Source organism: Juglans microcarpa x Juglans regia, chromosome 3S (genome assembly GCF_004785595.1).
Source record: "Juglans microcarpa x Juglans regia isolate MS1-56 chromosome 3S, Jm3101_v1.0, whole genome shotgun sequence".
In the NCBI taxonomy this organism is placed as follows: Eukaryota; Viridiplantae; Streptophyta; class Magnoliopsida; order Fagales; family Juglandaceae; genus Juglans; species Juglans microcarpa x Juglans regia.
Window position 1 is genome coordinate 6,558,337 of NC_054599.1, and position 23,874 is coordinate 6,582,210.

At 31.9% G+C, this 23,874-nt stretch overlaps 1 protein-coding gene across 1 annotated transcript; it reads left to right on the top strand.

The window, feature by feature from the left end:
• The first annotated feature begins 7,769 nt into the window (after window positions 1-7,769).
• Window positions 7,770-10,095, top strand: LOC121257944 (probable 6-phosphogluconolactonase 4, chloroplastic). The gene is made up of 3 exons (XM_041159230.1): window positions 7,770-8,114; window positions 8,768-8,903; window positions 9,483-10,095. Exons 1-3 carry the CDS (start codon window positions 7,948-7,950, stop codon window positions 9,945-9,947), a joined length of 768 nt encoding a protein of 255 aa, XP_041015164.1. The 5' UTR covers window positions 7,770-7,947; the 3' UTR covers window positions 9,948-10,095.
• Window positions 10,096-23,874: the final 13,779 nt, after the last annotated feature.

Sequence of the window (23,874 nt, forward strand, 5' to 3'; positions counted from 1 at the left end):
TGAAATTTTTATATATAATTATATATATTCATATATGAAATAATTTCATATTATAATTTATAAATCATTAAATGTTAATACTAATATATAAGTTTAGAAATAATACTAATAGTCTAATATAGACTATAGACTATTGTTATACTTATAATTAATACTAAAAGTTTTTACTAAAAGTTTATAACTAATACTAATATTAAATATATAGTTTATAACTAATACTAATATATAACTTACAACTATACCAATAGTCTTATATTAATACTATTATATAGTCTGATATATTATTTAGCTATACTAATATTATAATATATAAGTCTATAACTATTTAACTAATATTAATAGTCTAATATAGACTATAGACTATAGTTATACTTAATTACTTATAATTAATAGTAACAGTTTTTACTAAAAGTTTATAACTAATACTAATATTAAATATATATTTTATAACTAATACTAATATATAACTATACTAATAGTCTAATATTAATACTATTATATAATCTAATATATTATTTAGCTATGCTAATATATAAGTCTATAACTACTTAACTAATAGTCTAATACTAATAGTCTAATATAGACTATAGTTATACTTATACTAATATAGCTATATTAAATCACTAAAAGTTTATAACTAATACTAATATATAGTTTATAACTAATACTAATATATAACTATACTAATAGGCTAATATTAATACTATTATATAGTCTAATATATTATATAGCTATACTAATATACAAGTCTATAACTATATAACTAATAGTCTAATATATTATATAGCTATACTAATATATAAATCTATAACTATTTAACTAATATTAATAGTTTAATATAGACTATAGTTATAGTTATACTAATATAGTTATACTAAATCACTATAACTAATACTAATATATAACTATATTAGTAGGCTAATTTAATACTATTAGACTAGTCTAATATATTATATACCTATACTAATATATAAGTCTATAACTATTTAACTAATACTAATAGTTTAATATAGACTATAGTCATACTTATACTAATATAATTATACTAAATCACTATAACTAATACTAATATATAACTATACTAATAGGCTAATATTAATACTATTAGACTATAGTATATTAAATGTATTACATTGAAAATAATATCATTTAAAAAAAAACACATTGAAAATAATCAAACATTAATTAAATAGAAAAGCCAAACGGAGTCGTTTTCATGACAATTAAATGGTTAAACACTTAAACCCTAAAAACTAAAATCGTCTCTTGTCTGCTCCAGCCTCCAATACCTCGTCTGTCATCTCTCACGCAGCTCACGCTCTAGTCTCTTGCTCAGTCGCTCTCTACTCTCAACTCTCCCGTCTGGCTGTCTCTCACTCTCTCGTCTCTCAAGTTCTCAACTCTCTCGTCTGAGTCGTCTCTCACTCTCTTGTCTCTCACTCTCAACTCTCCCGTCTCTCACTCTCAACTCTCTCGTCTCTCACTGAGTCACTCTCAACTCTCCCGTGTATCACTCTCTCGTCTCTCAACTCTCTCGTCTATCGTCTCTCACTCTCTCTTCTCTCAACTCTCTTGGAGTCGGCCCGTCTCTCTGCTGAATCTGCCCCCTCGGTAAGTTTTTTTTTTTTTTGAAATTACATATTAAGATTTTTGTGATTGGATTTTGTGATATTAGGGTTTTTGTGATTGGGTTTTGTGATATTGAGATTTTTGTGAATCTATGATTGGTTTTTCAGTTTTGTGATATTAGGGTTTTGGAATCCGAAATTTAGGATTTTTTGTGATTGTGTTTATTATTGCGTTTGTGATATTAGGATTTTGTGATTGAGTTTGTGAAATTAGTTTAAAATTATGATAGATAATATTTGTGATATTAGGGTTTTTTAAATCCAAAATTAGGTTTGTGAAATTAGTAAATTACATTGATATGGTTTTATAATTTTTCTACTTGAATAACATCTGTGTAGTATGGCCTGAAATTAATGTTTATCAATTGGGGTTGAGTTTGAATAAACTTTGAAGGCTCAACAATTAATGTTTATTTTTGTTACTATAGAATCACATATGGATCCTTCAAATTAAACAGAAACACACGGCAATATTCAATCTACAATAGAAAGGAGTCAAAGGACTATGGAATCAATGGTGACTAATGATCCGCTTTCTCCCAAATCTATTGTAAGTAAGCCATCTATTGGTAGGAAAAGATCAGTAGTTTGGGATTATTTTACAAAAATTCATACTGAGGATAAGTCGAAACCTAGGGCTTCATGTAACCTTTGTGGGATGACTTATGCTTGTAATCCTAATATAAATGGCACAAAATCAATGTTGGAGCACTTGGAAAAAACATGTAAGAAGTCTCTACTTAGGAAAGTGGATAGAAACCAATCTATATTGGGTTTCCAGTCTGGATCAAGCAGTGGGGGGTTTGTACCTATTGCTTTTAGTATTGAAGCGTTTAGAGAAGCCTTAGCAGAAATGTTGGTTGTTAATGAGCTTCCTTTTAAACATGTGGAAGGGAAGGGGTTTAAAAAATTCATGCTTGTTGTGCAACCTAGTTGGAATGCGATTCCATCACGTGTAACGGTTGTAAAAGATATTTATAAAGTTTATTTGAGAGAGAAAGACAAGTTGAAAAGTGCTCTTAAAGGGCAGCGCATTTGTCTAACCACGGATACATGGACATCCGTGCAAAATTTTAATTACATGTGTCTCACTGCACATTTTATTGATGAAGATTGGAACATGCACAAAAAAATTATCAATTTTTGCAAGGTTGAAAACCATAAGGATGAGACACTAGGTAAACAAATTGAAATGTGTTTGCTTGAATGGGGGAGACCCAAAATATTTACAATTACATTTGATAATGCAAGTTCAAATAATGAGACAGTTTCGTATCTCAAAAGAAAGACAAGGAATAGAAGGGATATGATTTTGGAACATGAGTTCTTGCATATGAGATGTTGTGCTCATATCTTGAACTTAATTGTTTGGGATGGGTTGAAAGAATATGATCAATCAATTGCAAGAATTAAAGGAGCTGTGAAGTATGTAAAATCATCTCCACAAATGTGGAACACATTTAAGCAATGTTGTGACAGTGAAGACATTACTTGTAAAAGTGGTGTATGCTTAGATGTAGCAACCTGTTGGAACTCCACTTATATGATGTTAGATAGGGCTGAAAAGTTTCAAAAAGCATTTCAACAGGTAGAGGATGAAGATCCAGGATATATTAAGAGTGTTGGGGAGGATGATAGTGATGATGATGATGGTGTTAGTGAGTTAGGTAAAGGAGGGGCATCCAAGTTAGGGCCTCCAATCATGGATGATTGAGATAAGAGTAGGTTGTTTGCAAAATTTTTGAAACCGTTTTACGATGCAACCTTGCGTTTCTTGGGGACCAATTATGTCACTTGCAATAGTTTTTTATTTGAGCTAACAACAATTCAAGCTGCAATTAATTTGGAGTGTGTGGAAGGGTCTCATAATTTGAAGACAATGGCATTTAGTATGAAATCTAAATGTGAGAAGTATTGGAGAAATATTGAAAAAATGAATCTTTTGTTGTATGTTGGGTTGGTTTTTGATCCTCAGTATAAAATGCGTGGTCTAACATATATTTTTGAAGGAATATATGAGGATGATAGTTCAAAAGTTCTTATGTTAGTGGATCGGGTTCAAGATGCCTTGACTCGTTTATATGATAGTTATTGTAAAAATGATGAAAGTAATGTTGGGGAACAAAATCAAACTATAAGCCAATCAAGCGAGAGAGGGGCTAGTAGTACAAGTTTAACTGTTGGGGTAGGTCAAGGTGATTTCAGATCATTAATCCATACACAAATTAAGAAGCGTTTGGAGACAGATAACTCTTTGGCGACTAAATCTGAATTGGAGAGATATTTACTTGAAAAATGTGAAGAAAACGATGTGCAATTTGACTTGTTGACTTGGTGGAAGGTCAACTCCATTAGATACTGCGTGCTTTCAAGAGTTGCGCGGGATGTTCTTGCAGTTCCGATATCTACAGTGGCCTCTGAGTCAGCTTTTAGCACAGCAGGTCGAGTACTTGATCCTTTCTGCAGTGGCCTATCTCCACTTATGGTAGAAGCTCTTATTTGTACATAAAATTGGCTCCATTCTTCTGCCCCGATTAATATTCGTACTTTAATAGATGATGTTGAGGAGTTTTAAAAAATTGATACAGGTATGTAGCATCATTCACATTTTCTTTAACTATATCTAAATTGTAAATCATATTAGTAATTTGTTTTAATTATTATGCTTATTTTTTTTCCCTTTTGTGTAGAGCTCGTGGAAGATCTAGGAAGTTCTTCAAGACCTACTTCTTTGGCTGGAGATAATTAAATTTAAGGTAGGTCAACTTGTATAACATCTTTCCTTAATTTTTTTTTATTTAATGTAATTACTAACTTTTTATTAGAATTAATCGCTTGATTTATTTTCTTACAATTGCAAAAATTGTTGAAGGGACTATTGGAGTTGGTGGCTTGGTGCATAGCTATTGAAGTTTTTTGTTGGATGTTCTAACTTATTGTAATTTGGACTTGTAATTTGTTGGATTTTTAGACTTGTAATTCAGACTTTTAAGTGTTTGGACTTGTAATTTGGACTTTTGGACTTGTAATTTGTTGGACTTTTGAACTTATTTTATTCCATAGGCTCATAGGCTTGTTGATGTCTATTTTTGAATTTTTTGTGACTGCTCTAAAAAATATATGTGTAAGTACTAAGTTATTTCCTTTAACATGCAAAGACTTATTGTAGATAAGACAGTTTATTGCAGATAAGGCAGTTATTGCAGATTTTTTTTTCCAATTTTTGTAGTAGTTATATTTATAATTTTGTAAAGCAGTTTTTTATTTTTTTCCAGTTTTTGAGTGAAGCAGTTTTTTTAAAAGCAGTTTTTACTAAAACAGATTTTAGTTAATCAGATTTTTTGTAGTCAAGCAGATTTTTTGTAATAAAACAGATTTTTTATTGAAAATTTGAAGTAGTTTTTAGTAAAGCAGATTTTTTTTTGTAAAAGTTAAAACAGATTTTTTTTTAATAAAAGTATAAAACAAATTTTTTTAAATCAGTTTTTTTTTATAAACAAATTTTTGATGACAAACTGTGAAACTTACATTTAAAAAAAATCGAAAAACTGAACCGGACCGAAAACTGGTAAAACAGAAAGTACTGATTTAGAAAGGTAACCAGTGAATAATCGACTTTAAAAATTACAAAACTAATATATACCAATTCGATCTTAATTTTTGTCTAAAACTAGATCAGACTAAACTTGTTATACCCCTAGTTAAGATATATCTCTTTGCCATTCTTCTAAGTTGATATATCAAATACTCGTTGCTGTGAGATTTTTTAAGTCCAAAGGTTCTTATCACTATAAAAAAATGAGAGAATTTATCCATAAATGATGGGCAAAGAATAATTTCTGTTGTCTCTTTGTGAAAAGTAGATCTCATAAGGTTTACTTTTGGTATATCATTTTTTTATTTTTATTTTTTGGTTTTCAATGCCTTTTGATTTGGCATATTCCATCCTGCTCTCTTACTCGTTCTTTTTTTCGTTTCATTTCTACAATAAGTATTTTTTATCCCTTCGGTGTGGAATATTTGTTTCTTTCTAATGTAGCGATTTGGATTTTGCAATTTCTTGTGAATTGTATATATTTATGGCCGAGATGTGTGTTTAGTTCTTAAAAACGATTGATACTAGATGCTTGAGAAATATTTGCTATATTTTTTAGGTATAATGGGTTTAATAAAAATATTAAGATGTCGTTTAGATAGTAAGTTAAGTTGAGTTGAAATGATATGATATAAAATAAAATAAAATGATTTTAGATTGGTTGAATAAAATTTTGTTAGAATATTATTTTTTAATATTATTATTGTTTTGAGATTTGAAAAAGTTAAATTATTTATTATATTTTGTGTGAAAATTTGAAAAAATTGTAATAATGAGTTGAGATCACTTCTCAATCCAAATGATCCAGTAAAAACATTTTTTGAATGAGAAATGGTTTAGCAATAAATAAATCCTACAAAAAATAAATTTATAAATTAACGTGATTTGATGTTATATGTTAAATTGAAAAACTACTTTTATTATAGATCTTATATATCATATGAAATCATACCAGTTTATAGATTTATTGTGGCTGTATTCTTCTCTTTTTAAATAGTTATTTCCTATCTTTTTTATGTGATCGGACGTATAGAACTTAATAAATGTGTTTTAAAGTGAATGTTATTTTTTGGAGTTTATACCCAAAGTCTAGGGTATATCGTGGAACGTACATAAAGTGGATCTACATTTTTTACTGTTATCCAAATGAATTTCTCGACATTATTAATTACTCAATAAATATTATAAGAATCATTTTGAGTGTCTCTCTTCCCCTATAGACTCTAGATTTCGAACAAGAACTCTAAAAAAAATCTAAATTTGTAAAAATCAAGCACATAACAAGCCATCCTCACTAATTTCAAGTAAAATGTGGGGGATCATTATTTAAAGAGTAATTTTACATACAACCGTAAAATGCGTAAGCGCCATATAATCGCTTTGAAAAAAAATAGAGTCCACTATCAAAAAATTAATTTTTTTATGTGGGTCTCACGTTTTGTTTATTTTTTTCAGAATGATTACACAATGGTTGCATAATTCACGATTGTAAATATATTTTCTCTTATCTTAATGTCATGGACAAAAATATTGCTAAATTCTTAAGGAAAATGAACATATTTTGTGAGATGCTTAATTCAAGAACCAAAATGATAGCCAAATAAATTGAGGTCATATTGGCACCAATGTATTGGATCAATCAAAACTCTCAAGTTAAATTCTTTAAAAAAAAGAAAAAAGAAAAATGATAATTAAGTGTGTTAAGTTTTGCAAGTCTCGCGTACTTATTTTTTTAAAAAATAAAATTAAAATTCACATAAAAAATTTACTTTTTTTAACATTAGACTTCATTTTTTTTCAAATATAATATGCGGTATTAGCAATTCTAGCATTATCAAAAAAGTATAAATAAAAGGTAAGATATGACTAAACTTACTTCAAGATCTTTCTCCAGACACCAGTGCTGCCCAGCATCGATGCCTATGCCAAAGTCACCCAAGCGCACAATCTCAAGCATTTTATTTTAGAATTGCTTTAAATATCTAAACGCATATTTCATCTTCTTCTAAGTGCAATTCAAAGATGAAATTATTGGCTGAACCCCACACCTAACAAGATTCAGATTTCAGATTATTGCTGGACACCACTTGACAAAGCCCGTTATTTGCCTTTAATTTTTTCTTTTTGGCTTGCAGGTTTGGCACTGGCTGTGGACAATGGTGTCAATGAACAGTATTGTTTAATGGTAGGACTTAATTATTTTATAAATATATTTAAATTTATCTTAATATTTAAATACACTTTAAATTTATTTTGAGTGAACTCACTCAATTTATTATTATTTATAAAGAGCTCAAGCCAACTTAACATTTAAATATAGCCGTTGTACTTTGGACAGTGAAATAATGAAATGCTTGTAGATGAAAATTAAAGATTAAATAAAATATTATTATAATATTATTTTTTAATATTAATATTATTTTATTTTTTAATATTATTATTATTTTATAATTTAAAATTATTGTATTATTTATAATATTTTATATAAAAATTTAAAAAAATTATAATATATGACTAAATAAAATAAGATGCGTCCGGTCCCAGCTCCCATACACTTATAAAATCCCCGCATGCGCATGGCCCTCCTCCCAGCATCTATCCCTCGACCTCATCATCCGCAAGGCAGATCCACAAAAGCACTCCCCCGCCACGCTTTCAGATCAGAAGGGAGCTTCTCTGGTTGGCGAGAAGAAAAACCTGGGCTGCTTTCAATCGAAGGCTTCAATGGCGACGCCATCAACTGACAAGAAGAACGTTGAGGTGTTGGAAACGGAAGAGGATCAAGCTGTTTCTCTGGCTAAGTACACGGCCAATCTTTCTAATCAGTTTTGCAAAGAAAGAGGGGCTTTTTCTGTCGTTTTGTCTGGTGGGTCTCTCATCAAGTCCCTCAGGTAACAACTCCCCAAGGGTTTTGTTTCTTGTACCGATTATACTTTACTGTTACTGATGGGAATCTGTGTGGAAATGGAAAGAAAATGGAAATTTAGGTTTGTAACTAAAGTCGCCCAGAGTGCCCGCCCGACCGCTTTTACGTTTTTTTTTTCAATTTTCTATTTACATTTTTTAATATTTTTAAACATTTTTAAAAAATAAAAAAATACACCGATATATTTAAGATCACTTCTTTAATATCAAAATAAGTAAAAAAAAATTTACTGAGCGGCCAAGTAGAGTGGTACAGAGAGGCAAAGTAGTAACTATGGTCGTCATTATAGACATGATACGATCTGCTTGACTAATGTTTGTTGTGTGTTTAAATATCATGTATTAGTTTTGGAAAAGATGAGGTCTATTATTAAAAGAATAATTTTTTTCACGTACTTCTTTCATTTTTTTTAAAGTGACTGTGCGGCAACTATCACAAATACAACTATCATTTCTCTTTATTTTTTCTTAAACAGTGTTCTATACACAAGTTAAAATGATGTCTCCTTTCCCGTTACATGGTTTCATTACTAGCTAATTGCAGGGTAATAGATCAGTTGTATGAGCTTCTCGATAAATGAGGAATCGTTTTGATAATTGCTTGACATTGAGATTTCAGGAAGCTACTGGAACCCCCATACATTGATTCAATTGAATGGTCGAAATGGCATATCTTTTGGTTGGATGAAAGAGTAGTACCAAAGGATCATGAAGACAGTAATTATAAGCTTGCTAATGATGGGTTTCTTTCTAAGGTATGATTGTGGAATATGTTCTGATTTCATTTTTCTAAGACTTGCTGGCATATTTTGTTTATGCTGCTGTTTGCGATACCTCAGTGTCTTATGTTGAATATTACCCTCGGTTTATTTGGAAATCGTTTCACTGTGTTAGAGCTTGTGAAAGTGTTGATCTAAGACTAATGGCATCACCACTTGGTAGAAGGGATTGCAAGGACAATAGTAAGGTTAAAAGAGAACATGGGGTCCAGATGGTTAGAAAGACATAATTATCTTACAAAACAAATTTAGGAGAGCATAGTTTGTTTATGACTTTGTTGAGTTGAATTATGATTAGTTTAGGTGCAGGAAAAAAAAAAGATTTGGGTGTTGTTGAATGGCAAGAGATGTCTTCCCAATTTTCTGAATAATTTATAAATTCTAATTCCAGATGGTTATCCTTGATCTGTATCAAAACATATTCTGGGTCACGTGTAGTTAGAAGGTAGTTTCAATTTTTAATTGAAGTATTATTATCAATTTTCCTTTTGCTGTCCATGGTTATTCCTCCTGTGATGGTCTTTAGTGAGTTTAACCCTGTTATTTTCTTGACAGGTACCAATTCTCCCGGGTAATGTCTATGCAATCAATGATAAGCTGTCAGCTGACGGTGCAGCAGCTGATTATGAGGCTCGTCTAAAAGATTTGGTCAATAGAAACGTGATACCTTTATCTGAAGCTAGTGGATTCCCAAAGTTCGATCTCATGCTGCTGGGTATGGGTCCAGATGGACATGTGGCTTCTTTATTCCCAGGCCATCCTCTGCTCAAAGAAAATGAGAAATGGGTCACCTTCATTAAGGACTCTCCAAAACCACCTCCAGAGAGAATTACTTTTACTTTTCCAGTAATCAACTCGTCTGCGTACATTGCCCTCGTGATAACTGGTGCCGGTGAAGCTGGAGCAGTGCAAATAGCTTTAGGAAAGAGTCAAAATTCAGTTAAGCTTCCTGTTCAAATGGTTTCACCTGAAGGGAAGTTGACTTGGTTTTTGGATAAGGATGCTGCTTCAAAGCTGTAGGGTTGGAATGTTATGTTTGTGTGAGTTGAACCATATAATGTGGTAGTATGGTTTATGTTCTATTGTGGTTTTATGTATCTTCAAATGAGCTAGCATGTTTATTTAAAGGAGTTGAATAATATCTGGATGATATATGATATGCTTTTACCTCACCATGTGTCAACTTGGGATGCAACCTAACATCAGGGAACATAGAACACTCTTCTGTGTACATGAATTTATTTTCGACGCAATTTCTACCTATGCTGGATGTGATTTGTTTTTCCTGTAATGTTATCTGCTGAGAATTTGATCTGTGTTTTGGGATAGTTGCCCCATAGCCAACAATCCCACCCTTAGGTTGCATTTTGTGAAGCAAAACCGATACAGGTTCGCCTAATTAGTTGTCTTTGACACTTCTTTGCTGGGTCAACGGTCTCTGTAAGGCCCAGTTTGTATTCGCAAGTCATCTCAACTCATTTCAACTCATTTCAACTCATCTCACTACTATGTATTATTATTCATCAGCTTTAACTCATAAATCTCATTATTATTCACAACTTATCTCACTACTATTCACAACCTATCTCAACTCATCTCAACTCATCTTCGAACTCAAACGATACCTAAATCTTTCAGTACATGGAGTGGCATAACAATGAATTAGGCCATCCTAAGACAGCAGGTATCATTAATTTAAAGTTAAATTTCAAGAATTATCTCTAATATATGGAGATTTATTGTCATCCTTCTGATCTTTTGTTATTGCTAATTTATTTCGATCCTCCCGCTGACACAGTTGTTATAGAGTGCCATGATTCCTAGGAACATGGCCTTCCTTTCTGTCAGTTTTTTGAAGAGACTAAGTGTTGGAGTTGTCATCTCTTCCTGGTTTCTGGAGAAATTTGCCTTTTGCTACATGGCCTTCCTTTCTCCCAGTTTATAGATGCTCGCTCGTACCTTGATTTATCAAATTCTTCAACACGTTTCTGATGCGTATACAGCACAAAAGATCTTCGCATTATCTTCATACATGCTTATGAGAGAACCAAAAACAGTGAGAGAATAACAGAATAGAATCAATTCTGCACAAGACTGCCTCAACTCTAATATCTTATTTTCCATGCAAAGGATGTGGATTTGGGTTTTGAATCTTTTACTCAAGTGATCACTCAAGTCCTAAAGAATTATATGCCTTATTGATGAAGCTGCAATGGATGCTTGCCCCCAAAAGAAAAGAATATTTCATAAATAGACGAGAAGTTAATCGATTTTCCTAGTGAACCCCAATCGCAAAACAATGGGATAAATTCACTAAAAACATGTGAACGTGTTTAAATGTGCTCCTCCATATGTACCTATGTATTTTAATCAAAGTTGCATTAAAAAAATATAAGTACAATAGAAGGGAGTGAGATGTCCCAAACGATGGTCCCATTATAGGCATATGATAAAAATAAAAATAAAAAAGACAATGGACCATTTGGTCCAATGGTCCAAGTCCCCCTTGTTCCTTAACTTTGCCAAGGAAAGGATTATCAAAGAGATGATTTTTTATAGTCTAATTAATGAGTGAAGTGAAATGCTACCATTGTAGGCAACAACTACCAATGGAGGACTACAAGCTTTTGTTAAAGGTTTTTATTTCCACTACTTCCATGTATCTGTTCGAGTAAAGCGAGAACATAACAAAATGGGAAAAGCTTGGGACTGGATGGATGCCAAAATAATTTTCAAACGGACCAATAAGAAACAACCACTTAGGCACTCTAAAAAAATCAAAGATGAGCTCACATGCATAGAATAAACGCTCTCCCTCTCCTTCTTTCTTCCCAAAACTGCTGCGGCGAACACCTCACAGTCGGACTGGTTTCTCATCCTAAATTTTTTCTTCCATGTTCATTATTGCAAGTGCATTATACATCTGACTTCTTTTGTTAATCTTATGTTCTACAACTCTCATGATGTTTTGGACATTCTTGCGATTTCTGGTCTTCATGCCATGACAACGACTTCAATGGCTTTGATGGGTCAACAAACATACATAATTCATATGGACAAAACGAAAATAATAGCGCGGAATGATGCTCCAGGCAGTGCCAAACAATGGTTCGAATATGTGATTGATTCTTTATCTCAGGTGAGTCGGATCTCATCTCAAGATGAAGAACAAGAAACATCATCCCCGGAGCTTCTTTATGTATATGAAACCGCCATTTCTGGTTTTTCCACCCAGCTTTCACCCAAACAACTCGAATCCTTGAAAAAACTTGATGGCTTTCTCTCTGCTACACCTGATGAAATGTGAAGCCTCCACACCACATGCACCCCTCAATTTCTTGGCTTACGACCTGGAAAAGGGCTTTGGAATGCATCCGACTTGGCTTCATATGTGATAATAGGCATTATGGACACAAGAGTTTGGCCAGAGCTTACTAGTTTCAAGGATTCATGCCTGCCCAAAGTTCATTCTCGTTAGAAAGGCACTTGTGAGAAAGGCACAGAGTTCTCGCATTCAAGATGTAACAAGAAGCTAATTGGTGATACGGCCTTGAGGCTCATCTTTGTGAGGTGTTCACCGCAACAGTTTTGGGAATAAATAAGGAGAGGGAGAGCGTTTGTTCTGTGCATGCGGGCTTATCTCTGATTTTTTTTTTTTTTTTGAGTGCTTACGTGATTGTTTCCTATTGGTCTGTGTGAAAATTATTTTAGCACTCATCCGCCCCAAGCTTTTCTCTAACAAAATAGCTAGGACATAAAAACCTTGATCTTTGATAGCATCCAAGGGACACTTGCCTATGCCCACCATTGGGGCCCACACACCAGTTTGATGTGGTGGTGCGAAGTTGGTCTTAAAGATTTGAGGCTAAGGTCCCGTTTGGAACTTTAATTTTAAACTGAGTCTAACATTCAAACACTCAACTCTTAAATCACTTAACTCATCTCAATTCATAACCTCTTTACACATGGGACCCACAACATTTTTCAACTCAACACCTCGTTACACGCAGACCTACAATCTTTTTCAACTTCTCATAAATACATTTAAACTCATCTTAACATCCAAACATTTATAAACTCACTCTACCATCTAAACTTACTATTAATTCATAAAAGAGTGGTGCTACTATGCTGCATAGTACAAATTGTACTTTTTTTTTTTTTTGCTTTTTATTTCAAATATTTTTTAAATATATTGAAACATTTTTAAAAAATAAAGAAAAGTATATCAATACACTAATAGTCACTTCTTTAACCATTAAGTAAAAGAAAAAAATTAAAAAAAATTAAATGCATGAACGGTCAAAATGAGGCGGCATAGTAGTATTATTTTTCATAAAAAACTTAACTCATATTAACTCAGCTCAATATCCAAACGGGGCCTAAGAGCATTGATATTGGCTTAAATGTAAGTGAAAACAAAAATATGCCTCATTTCATACTAAAACAGCTACATTGGATTAACTAAAGGGTGACAAGTGAAGTTTTGAGCTACAGTAAATCAGACCCACCAGTTATAATGAATGTTTGGGTTTTTTTTTCCGACTTTTTGGGCAACTTTGAGTAATGTTTCTTAATATTGAATGTATGTATATCAAATGAGTTATATATGACAAATATGGTTGCTGCAAATTTGGTTTGTTAGTCTAGATTTTGATTTATCACCAGTTTTTTATTCCTATTTATGGAATAAAATTGAAAATATTAGAACCTAACTTGAACATAAATGAATTTGGTAACTGATGTTTGAATTGTTTACTCAAGGAGCATGTTGTATGCCATAAACTTGATTCATGTATTTAATAAGTGTAGCAAGTATTGTAAATGTTTGTTGAAAGAATGACTGTATTTATTGCCTGAATTAGTTATTGTCAAGGAAGATAGATATTGGCTAATTATGTTTATGTCGCAAGCTTGTGCTCGAGCATATCTTCTGGTCTGTTGTTGGCTCATTTTGACTATGCTAATGAAAAGTAATTAATGTTATCTGGGCTACAATGTTGAAGTAGAAAAAACTATGCTAAGATGTATTATTTTTAGATTTTTTTTACAAAGGAAAACTTTCTGACCATAGCCAAAACTTATGGCATAAGAAAATTGAAACAGACCTGGGTGTCCTAAACCAATTCAGATAATTTTTTATTTTTGACTTTTTAGGCAACTAATTGAGATAGTTTGATTAGCATAGCTTCACTTTTCTGCTTCTTGAACATTCTGACACTGTGCTGTCTTAGTTGTTTGTTGTATAGTTTTTTTCGCTGTAGTGGAAACCTTCCAAATTTAAGGAAGATTTTATGCTAATCATAAGTTTTGTATGATTTCTAAGAAAGATTGAAATTTACCTCCCTATATGAGTGGTTTTGGAGTAAAATAAATGAATTTATTTTTCTAATTTAGGGATTATCCATTTAATAAATACATTACTGGACAATTTTATATATTTCTCATTGCTCATTGCCCATTGGTGGACAGTTTTATTCATTGCTCATTGCTGGGCAGTTTAATGCAATTTTATAAGTTGATATTCAAATTGTCTGATTCATTAATGATTATAGGTTCTTAAAGGATGGACACATCATTCGATGAAGATCATTTCTTCACTACTCTCTTACAAAGTGGTGGACAAGGTTGTAACAACACCCCAAGGGATAGCTCACATGATAATATTGTGTTTCAAGCATGAAATTATCCAAGTACCATTGTTTTGAAATCCAACATTTTATCAATTCACTCAACAAATTGGTTAGTCGTCAACCATGTAATTATTTAATAATAAAGCAATAATATAAAGTAAATAAATTGCATAACATCAATCTTGGTATTGAAGAGAAACCCTTTAAAAGTAAAACCATACGGGACAACCAAAACCAGAAAAGTCAATTTTATTATTTGAAAATCAATTATAAGTAAGTTTCAATTACAAAACATTTATCAATTGACACTTTTACTTGACCAAACAAACGACTCGTTTGTCTCTACTGTAGTAGCAGCCAGAACCTCTAACGATCTTCAAATTTTGATTTTTCTCCTGGAACTACAGTGGTTGAACTCGATCAATCAAACTCTAACAGAGAGTAAGCATGCACTCAATGAGAGAGAGAGAGAAAAAAAGAACTAGAAAATAAGAGAATTTCTCACACATAAGCACTCGGAAAGACTCTCCAAAATCTCCAAGGCCAAAATCTCTACAGATCCTAACTAGTAGGATCTCTTACATAAACAATTTGATAGGAATTTGACTTGCAATAGAACTTTGCTGACAGAACAAATTTGACAGGAGTTTGAGTCACAGTGAAACTTTACTGATGAATTCTTCTAACAAATTTTGCTAGCGCTTGATACTTATCTTCTCAGCATATGTAGTTTCCATTCAAATTCTTCACAGGATAATTTCAAACTCCTTAGAATTCGGATACCTACACTCTTGACTTATCTAAAATATTATCTAATAACTTCTAGATACACTTCAAATGTTTATAGATAAAATCAAAATGTTTTATATTCATCCAACTTACAAAAATATCAAATGATCTTTATCCATCTTGTCACCTAATACTATCCAAACTTATTAATTTAGGCACCTAGTCCTAGCCAAACTTTTGCATCTAAAAAGCATCACAAGTCAATGGTAAAAAGAGGTCACCCACTAAGAAATCTCAAAGATTTGCGTCTATCGACGATAAAAAAGGGTTGACAAAATGTATTTATTGGTTTCAAAAATTATAGATATGATTGTTAGATAGAAGAATAGTTAGCAAAAGAAGATAGTCAGCTTCAAGAATTGTATATATGATTGTTGGATAGAAGGGTTGGCAAAAGAGGATAGTTGGTAAACAATAATTTAATTATAATTTGATTATTAATTAATATATAGTTGGTAGAATGGTAAAATATAGCAAAAATAAATTTTAAAAAAATTATTAAATTAATAACATTTTATTATGATTTTGGCTAATAGATAAATAATCCAATGTTGAAATTCTCTTAAATGGAATAGGCAAAAGGTAAAATATGTGATATTAGTCAAATTTTAGTTTTGTCTTTGTCTATTTCAATACTAATGCTCTAAGTGACTTGTCAAAGACTTACCTGTGGATTAAACGTTGGTTAGGTGGTGCGTGAACTTCAAGTTCATATGCTAGTTTGATGGTGACTATTCTTGTGTCATCTTGAACATGATTGGTTGTCGAAAAGTTCAGTAGAGTGATTGGTATATGCCGTATGAAACATTCATCAATCTAGTTTAAACGCGTGATCACTTGATAAAATAGAAGTTTTTTGAGTCACATAAAAACATAATAGCCAATATAATTGCTATATATAGCAATGGACACGAATGTGAATGGAGCAATACAAATTTTTGTAGCATGAACAATGCAAAAAACTTGCATTGCTCTATGCGCATTCTATGTCCCCAACAACATTTCCCTTGCTACATGACAGTGGTAGGCAAGAGATATAACTCTTATTTTATCGAAATGATCTGTTCACATGCACGGAAGAATTCACGAACTTCACACGAAATAGGATGTAAATAAAATTTTCTATTCATTACATACTTCACACAAAACATTAAAAAATTTTGAAAAATGTTATTCAGAAGCCTTCAGTTTAACACACCTCGCACACCCTTCATATCAGCACCTGTGAAACGTCAATTTTGCCCTTAATTAAATTGAATCATTTGCTTTCTCCACCAGAAACCAACTCGAAATAGCCTTTGAGGCTTTTGAATGTTCTCCTAGGGCCCTTCACAGTAGACATAGAGCTGCTTAGAGGCTTCTGATTCTTCACTTGGGGCTCTTCACATTTGATGGAAATTAGCTTGAGAGAGAGCTGCTAAGAGGCTTTGAAATCTTCACCTAGGGTTTCTATGCCACAGATTCAGTGGCTCACCCTCACCATGCTCTCTCTCTCTCTCTCTCTCTCTCTCTCTCTCATAGCTTTGTCTCTTTGTTTAGTTTTTTTTTATTTTTGTTTGAAATTAGGCCTTGTAAGATCAACACCTCAGGTTCTATACACATACAACCATAGTGGCTTTCTTATTTTGGATTTTTTTCCTGAATTTTTGGTAGATTATTATGAATTGGGTCTGCGATTTAGAGCTGATTTTTTTTTTTTTTTTTTTTTGGGCTTTGCATCCTTATGTATGGGTTTTGTGGTTCGTAATGAATGGTGAATTTTCTAATTTGTGAAAAAGTTCTCTTAATTTTGTGGTGATGCTGAAATGATGTAATGATGCAAATGGAGCATATCTTCTAGTTTGGGTCTCTGTCCTTGGAGGAACCCACTAGACAGAATATACTCTTTTTCAATTATTATTTATATTTATTAATTTGGCCCTTAGTAGACTTAATAACAAGATAAAAATGTTAAATTTATTTTTTAAAATAAGTATTATAATTGTCTGTTGCCTTTGTCTGGTGTCTTCTTATCTAAGTGTTCAATTGATGAGAAGCATTCATGATTAGCGTACTTTGGGAAGAAAAAAAATTGAAAAATACTATTGTTACCGAAGTCTATTCTCTATCATGGTTGTGCCCCTAATTCTTTATTTTATCTTTCGCCAGTGTTTTTTCTCTAAAAAATTTAATTACGAAAACCTTGAAAGGGTTATGTAAGAGTGCTTGTTTGAGGTAATACTTTTAGCAGTCTTGTAAAGTGCTAATTTGACTAGTATTTTCAAAATTGTTGAGAAAGCTAAATTCATTTTCACTCTTACAGAATTGATATTTCTCTTGGGACTTCTAAGATAGCTACAAGCACTCCTCTACATGTCTAATTTAGTGGGACTTCCACTTAAAAAAGCACCATTAGACATATCCAATCGTGACTATGCATATATATATATATATATATATATATATGTATGCACACATATTTACGTAACTTGTGGTGAATTTTGTGAATTCTATAATTTTGTGGTGATGCATGCCGAAATATGAATTTTGTGGTGGATTTTTTGTTTGTTCATGTTAGCGGACTATAGAGATGTTGTGAGGGTGGCTGTAAAGATTGTGAAATGGGGTAGAAATGTTGTAATGGTGAACTTTCTTAATCTAACTTCATGTTAACTATGAATTTTTTGGGGGTATTAGAGATGCTTTGACTTCATGTTAGTTATACTATAATGGGGGTGTTAGCTGTGATGCTTTAACTTCATGTTAGTTATGTTGTAAATTCTGCATGTAATTCACAAAAATTGGTTTGTCAATTGATAAAACATTACAAACACAAAATACAGACCATAGTTGCAATGTGCTATTTGTACAAACCCAAAATATTGGCTTTGTGAAAAAATTATAGGTCTAACCACATGTAATGGTTATCTGTACAAACCCAAAATACTAACCATAATTGTTATGTGCTATCTATTTTCAACAATTGGCATCATATAGAAATTTGGCCCATATCATGCAGAGGTTTGATGGTTGTTTTAGTTAAGTATGACATATTCATAATCATCTGTTATTATCGATGAGCTTTGGAGAGAGAAGTTGAACTCGCAAACGAGAGAAAGCTTCATGTTCAGCTGAGAAATGATGAAGTCTTGAAGAGAGAGCTTCAAATTCAGAAAATGGAGGATAAAGTCCTGAAGAGAGAACTATAAGCTGTTTAGAACAATGAGGATAAACTTATACGAAAATAAGTATGATGATCTTTGAAGAAAAATGGTGAAAAATAAGTGTGCTTGATTGTGTTTGTGCATGTATTGGGGTTATAATCAACTTGCTCATTTTCAACCATTTTGGAGCAAATGGTGGCCCTAGTCAAAAATGTCTTCCTCCATGATCATTTCCACCATTCTAGAAAGCACTAGTATATTGCATTTGGCTTATATTGTACTAAACAGTTTCAAACAATCATTTGATTAGGCTTATATTGTACAAGGCTTATATTGTACTTTTGTAAAAGATCCACTCTTAAATTTTGTGAATAAGATGTTGTTTAATGCTAGACTATGCAGTACTTTCTATTTTGTGAATGAGATGTTGAATGAGATTTTGTAAAAGATTCGCTTTTGGAGACTATGGAATACTGTGTCAATCACCTTGTAGGTGCTACTCATGTGCATTAAGGTTTTTTCTTTCTTCATTTTAGGCACTTTGTTGTGCAACACATAATAGGAACATCAAAGAACCAAATAAATTCTAGAAACTAATGTTCATACAACTGATGTTCATATATGATATTCAAACCCTATACCTTCAATTCCAGTACAATTAAAAATAATCATACAACTATTCATAACTACTCTTACATTTACCATCAAAGCTAAACAATTGTCTCATAGCGGCCATCAAAGCTAAACAAATGTTCATACAAATTCAATTTCTAAAAACACAACAAACAATTGACTCAATTACATCTCCATGCTCAAATTTGCTATACAATTTAAAACTAAATTGGGATAATCAATTTAGGGGCGATCTCCATTAGTCACCAGTGGGTGTTGTACATTCTTCTTGTAGAGATGAAGGAAAAAAATTATTAGTAAGGAATATAAAATCATAGAAAAGCATATTGTATATCCTACAGATATAGTAGCATGTCATGGCTTTTTCTAATCTCCAATTACCAATTTCTCATCCTTTTATCTATGGTCATTGTCTACTTTCTCCACTTAGGGTAATAATGACCACATATAGAAAAGCCAATCATGCCCTTATTTGGTGTGCAAGGATGGTTCTATTGAAAAGTAAAAATCTATCCTCATTTTGTCTAACAAAGCAATGAAATGGTGCATTGAAAGTTGAAATGGGAGGATATGACCATACTCGACGCATTGGAAAAATCTCTTCTTTTCAAAAGAATTTTAATTCAAGATACATTTAAGTGAATAATGGAAACATCCTATTACCATGGTGTATAACATATTGAAAATAATAGAAAAATCCATTCTGATTCAGATGTAGCATTTCACAAATCGAAGAGAGAGAGAGAGAGAGAGAGAGAGAGGTGATTACCTTGGTTGCGAGGGAGGAGTGCAGTTTTGCCGAGGGGGCAAGGCTCGAAAAATCGGAATCAGGTAATGATTATTCAATGAATCGGGTGATACATGACAATTTTGAATTGAATATTTCAATGTTGATAAAAAAAGTATTAAAAATCATATTTGATACAATTCAAGCATTTTATATCATGTATAAAAGAATATAAAATATAATCCATTGACTACTTTAATAAAAATATGATATGAATCTAAATAATTTCAATAAATATGTCATTTATGTATTTAACCTCAATAGTTGACATTTTTTTGCCTTATATACAAATAATATAAAGTTTATTAAGTTATAAACACATGAGAAATGTAGTATTTTATGCACAATCATATATTTTCTCCTTAATGTTTTGTGCAACTAAAAAAGGTAAAGAACTACATGTTTTCTCTTTTAATTTTTTTGCAATTCTTATTGAATACAATGATGAAAAAGTTAATATATATTTAGTTCTATTATATTTTTGTACAAAAGAATAAAAGAAAAGTTCAATTGTTAAGCAACTTAAAAATAAGTATAGTTTTGAATCAGTTAGAATCAGTTTAAGTTGGTCTAAAATCGGTTAGAATTGATCGATTCATGAAACGGTTCAGTGAACGATTTAAAATATTAACTAAAATCGGTTTGGTTTCTTATCGATTCAATTTGAATCGGTTTGAATAGTTTGGTTGAGGGAGGAAAATGAGAGAAACATCTTGATTGTAAAGAGATAAATGAGGGAGCAATGTTGCAGCTTCCCTATACGAGAAAGAAATGAAAGACGTATGGCTCTGTTTGCAAAGTTAAGTGTTTTTTTTTTTTTTTTTAATACATATCAGTTGGGTGTGAGGTCTGCACTACTTAAGGCTTCCCTGTAATTGAAAAACTTTTGCCGAAGTGAGTGAATTCCTTGCGTGCATGTAGCATTATAACCATCAGGAACGTAAATTCCCAAAAGAGGGCCCTGGGCCTACAAGCTGTTGGTTAATTCGACAAAAAGCTAAAACGCCATGCCTCTGAGGATGATCATGTTCCAGGATGATAGACTTTAATTAATTAGTAGCATAGAAGCTTTAATTTCCAGAATGTACGTACAGATGGAAATCAGATCACACGATATGCATGCATGGCTTATGAGACAATAATATTCTTGGCGTGCGCGCTGTCAGTAATGTTGGCTGGTATCATTGTAGAGACAACCCAGTTTGGACCTCCGGTTGAATACCTTTCATCAGTGTGGTTCGTAGGTAGGGCCGATTGAAAAAAAGGTTAGGCCATGCATTATATATGCAGTACTGTGCAAGGGCCATTTTTTCATCGTGTTGATCCTGCAAAAGATGATTATATATATATGTACGATACATGCATGAATGTCATGAGAAAGATAATCACCACAAGTGCCGACTCTTTACTATCATTAATTAGTTTAAGTATTATTAAATATAATGGTAGAATGAAAAAGTATACAATCTATTTAAAAAAAATAAGATTTATTATTAAAAAATTAATTTTTTTTAAAATAATTATATCATACTTGTATTATTTATATCATTATTTTCTTATTTACATCCATGCATAGACATGTGTAACTGTAAGCACCACATCGGTCCTGCAACTTTGCAGCAAAACACAGTAACTTGATCTGCATGATTGTAAAACACAGCCTCTCTTTTCTGGCATTCCTGACATTGATGTAATACTTTATAGAATTAAACACCCCTCGATCTCCATTTCTCCTTTTCTTTTCTTAATTTACTTTTCCTTTTTCTCGTCCAAAGGGAATAAACTGCGCCCAACTCTGTTGACTCAGAATAGTTTGCTTGTGCGGGACGGGAATGCCACGAAAGTTCATTAATTAGCTACGATCGATTTGGACAAAGTTTTGAAACCCACAAACGTACAATCCCACAATTTTCTATACAATGTCTCTGAAAATCATGAAATGTCCCATCCCAATGTCTTCAATTTAGTTCGCCTACCCTTTCTGACTGAATATAATATATATATATATATATATATTTATATTTGATTTTTATATCAACACGTTTAGTCAACCCAAGTTGATCATTTTTGGTGTTTTTACATTGCAGGACCAAATCAGCATCTATAATTTAGTTTTGAGACTTAGTAAATGAAATAAAGCTAATAAGATATAAGATAAATTAATTTAGACTCTTAAAAAAAAATATACACTCTTAAAAAGAAAAAAACTCAATGTTAAAAGAAAAATATTTCATAAGGCAATCACTCCAAGATAAGTTGAACCTCTATATATATGAGATCTCTCACAAAACAGACGGATTCTCTACAGAAATTCTCTACACCCAAACTCCCCTACAACTCTAAAGAATCGTCCTTAGATTCTTTTATTGTATTGTGAGATGTGCGAAGTTATGAGAAATTGTAAAACTACCCATTATAGTAAATTTTACCTCCAAATAATTTGTAGATATATACATTATGCCGAATCATGTAAATCTATGTGTCTCTTTTTATTTATTTTTATTCGCTTATTTTTATTTATCATATGGACGTATGTGGAGAGTATCATATTATAGCCCAAATCACCGTTGTGAACTGGAGATGATCATTTCCTCCCTTTCGGTCTTCTGTACAAATTAAGACATTAACAATCATATATGCAAGGTCCAAGATGATGTAAAAGGTGTAAGCACGTGCTTAAGCAAATCTTAAATGTGCGAAGACCATCTTACTAAAATTAAGCATGCATGTTGAAACTCCTTCATTGCTTTTGCCTTTTTATATATAAATTAAAGCAGTCGATTGTAGTGTCCGTTCTCAAAAACCACATTCAAATTACAGTCTACCATATTTGAACTATAAATCTACTAATTCTTTAGCAATTAATGTCCACTTTGGTTTGACCAAGAAACATGGACTCAAGTATCCCAGCTTAGTCTCTTCTTTTGTATAATGTATTTAGTCATGTAATAAAACCTTGCTTGGAAAAAAGGAAATTTTATACAAGCCAAACTAAATCTTGAACTTGAACTTCAAGCTCTTTTTATTTTTCTCTTCCCATAACATAAGAGATCATAAACTATATACAAGGAAGACAGCAAAGTGAAATCCGCCTACCAGTACCGTACGTAACAGAATAACTTTAGTTTAAGAAATAAAAGATTGATAGAAATTTATGATCAAGAAAGGGAAAACTTGAAGTCGCCTAGTTAGTAAAATGATGATGACACTGCTATGATATTGACTATTAAAGCTGGCTTGATCAAATTTGTTAAGAAGGAAAATGGCTATCACTAAGTCAGTATCGATAGAGTTTGCCGCTGTAAACACTCAATTGGGAAGAAGGATGTTAAAAGCTACCCAAATTAGTTTGGATCAATAATTATTGGTTCTTTAATACTTGCTATTAGAGAATGAACCAAGTCACGGAAGGCATAACCTAATGGCTAGATTAAAATGTCTTGATACTATACACGAATATAGTGTTATACATTATTAATTATTAAAAGATGAATGAATCCACAAAAAGAAAAAAAAGACTATCACCAGGTCAGTCTCTATCTAGGCATGGGTTGATGTGGACGATATATTCAAAAGCAGAGACCACATCATGATTAATTCAAGTCATAAATGTTATAATCAGGAGGTTAAAAATTTAACCAAATTGACATCCAACAGTTTTTAAATTTTTGGATAAATAGTTGGCCCTTTAATAAAAACAGGTTCAAGTAATTAACTATTTTGTTGAGATATTTGAACAAGAGTTTGCCTAGCTTTGCAGATTAATTTCTCGAGGTTCTTAGTTCTGTTAGATACGTAGACATCTTTGGGTAGATCTTGGATTCCGGGACTATAGGTAATTAAAATGGCTGTTCATTTTTTTTTAAATCTAACTATTTGTCTTGAGATACAAAAACTTTTTTGTTCTACAGATGAGATGAGTTGAAATAAAATTTAAAAGTTGAATAAAATATTATTAGAAT